The following is a 2,239-nucleotide window of genomic DNA, read 5'->3' as shown; positions in this document are numbered from 1 at the left end:
TCAAATCTTTTTAAGTTTAGTTGCATACAAATAACTCATATAAACATTCGGGGTGCGATTGGCGGTGATCAAGGACTATTAGCATTAAAAATCAAAATCTAATAATAATCAAAAATGAACTTTTTCTGTATATTTTGCTGTATTACTCAACATTTTAGCAGTTTAAAAAAAAATATTGTTTCTATAATGCCAATAAAAACAAGCAGCAGGCTGTTTTGTGCCTTTTAAAAAGGTACAAAGCGAATGATGACATCATTAAATAACACAATAATGTTCTTAAGATGAATTTTTTAAATAGTTTAAGTTAATTAAAAAGTGTTTTTAGCTGCCATTTAGGGTCATTGTAGTCAGAGTAGGACAAAAAGGTGCTTGTGTGCGTCATCAACAGTGGGCGTGGTTTAAACAAGGGGCGCGGTTTGTGTCACCGTGGGCGTGGCTTAGGAAGCAAAGGTCGTGTGTGATGCGTGCGAGTTTAGAGCATTTTGGTTTGAAGGTGAGCGCGCACTCACCTGTCGGGAAGTTTCACTTCGACTTTTCCTTTTCTCCATCTTTCTTTGATCTAACATGGCGGAGACGCTTTTACACAACAACCTCCAGGACGCGCGAAGAGACGGAAACCATTTCAGAAAGGTGACTTTTTTTTCTTCTTCTCTCTGCCATTTCAATCGCATCCGTGTTTCCTCGCGTCTTGACGACGTCAAACTCTGCTGCTCGCTCGTTTCTTTGCAAACAATCAATGAAGTCGACTTTTGTTGATGTTTATGTCAAAAAATAATCGCTTTAGTGAGACGTTACACGACACGTGCTGCGTTCAGGGACCATCATCGTCCAGTTGCTCCAACTCCAGCTATAAACATTAGCTTGTGTTCGTAGTTGTCTTATTAAATAACACAAGTTGTATTGTGTGTGTGTGTGTGTGTGTGTGTGTGTGTGTGTGTGTGTGTGTGTGTGTGTGTGTGTGTGTGTGTGTGTGTGTAGTTGACTTGGTTTACGTTGAATAAAAACAAATTGTGAGGCTGCTCTTACTATGTATGTGACGTGGGGCGTTCAGGGACCATCCAACTCCAGCTATAAACATTATCCTGTGTTCGTAGTTGTCTTATTAAATAACGCAAGCTGTATTGTGTGTGTGTGTGTGTGTGTGTGTGTGTGTGTGTGTGTGTGTGTGTGTGTTACGTTTAATAAAAACAAATTGTGAGGCTGCCCTTACTATATATATGTGACCTGGTGCGTTCAGGGACCATCATCGTCCAGTTGCTCCAACTCCAGCTAAAAACATTAGCTTGTGTTCGTGGTTGTCTTATTAAATAAGACAAGCTGTATTGTGTGTGTGTGTGTGTGTGTGTGTGTGTGTGTGTGTGTGTGTGTGTGTGTGTGTGTGTGTGTGTAGTTGACTTGGTTTACGTTGAATAAAAACTAATTGTGAGGCTGCCCTTACTATATATGTGACGTGGTGCGTTCAGGGACCATCCAACTCCAGCTATAAACATCAGCCTGTGTTCGTAGTTGTCTTATTAAATAACACAAGTTGTATTGTGTGTGTGTGTGTGTGTGTGTGTGTGTGTGTGTGTGTGTGTGTGTGTGTGTGTGTGTGTGTGTTACGTTTAATAAAAACAAATTGTGAGGCTGCCCTTACTATATATATGTGACCTGTTGCGTTCAGGGACCATCATCGTCCAGTTGCTCCAACTCCAGCTAAAAACATTAGCTTGTGTTCGTGGTTGTCTTATTAAAATAAGACAAGCTGTATTGTGTGTGTGTGTGTGTGTGTGTGTGTGTGTGTGTGTGTGTGTGTGTGTGTGTGTGTGTGTGTGTGTGTGTGGTTGACTTGGTTTACGTTGAATAAAAACAAATTGTGAGGCTGCCCTTACTATATATGTGACGTGGTGCGTTCAGGGACCATCCAACTCCAGCTATACACATTAGCTTGTGTTCGTAGTTGTCTTATTAAATAACGCAAGCTGTAGTGTGTGTGTGTGTGTGTGTGTGTGTGTGTGTGTGTGTGTGTGTGTGTGTGTGTGTGTGTGTGTGTGTGTGTGTGTGTGTGTGTGTTACGTTTAATAAAAACAAATTGTGAGGCTGCCCTTACTATATATTTATATATGTGACCTGGTGCGTTCAGGGACCATCATCGTCCAGTTGCTCCAACTCCAGCTAAAAACATTAGCTTGTGTTCGTGGTTGTCTTATTAAATAAGACAAGCTGTATTGTGTGTGTGTGTGTGTGTGTGTGTGTGTGT

General features: G+C 41.0%; 1 protein-coding gene across 1 annotated transcript in view; it reads left to right on the top strand.

The window, feature by feature from the left end:
* The first annotated feature begins 477 nt into the window (after positions 1 to 477).
* LOC133608433 (rhophilin-2-like) overlaps positions 478 to 2,239 on the top strand; it is a 166,608-nt gene continuing 164,846 nt past the window's right edge. Inside the window, exon 1 of the mRNA XM_061963655.2 lies at positions 478 to 630. Coding sequence (XP_061819639.1) covers positions 565 to 630 — 66 coding nt within the window. The 5' untranslated portion in view covers positions 478 to 564. The remainder of the gene's footprint in view (positions 631 to 2,239) is intronic.

This window comes from Nerophis lumbriciformis, linkage group LG06 (assembly GCF_033978685.3).
Source record: "Nerophis lumbriciformis linkage group LG06, RoL_Nlum_v2.1, whole genome shotgun sequence".
Taxonomy (NCBI): domain Eukaryota; kingdom Metazoa; phylum Chordata; class Actinopteri; order Syngnathiformes; family Syngnathidae; genus Nerophis; species Nerophis lumbriciformis.
Note: the sequence above shows the minus strand (reverse complement) of the source record. Positions and strands in the feature narration are given on the sequence as shown.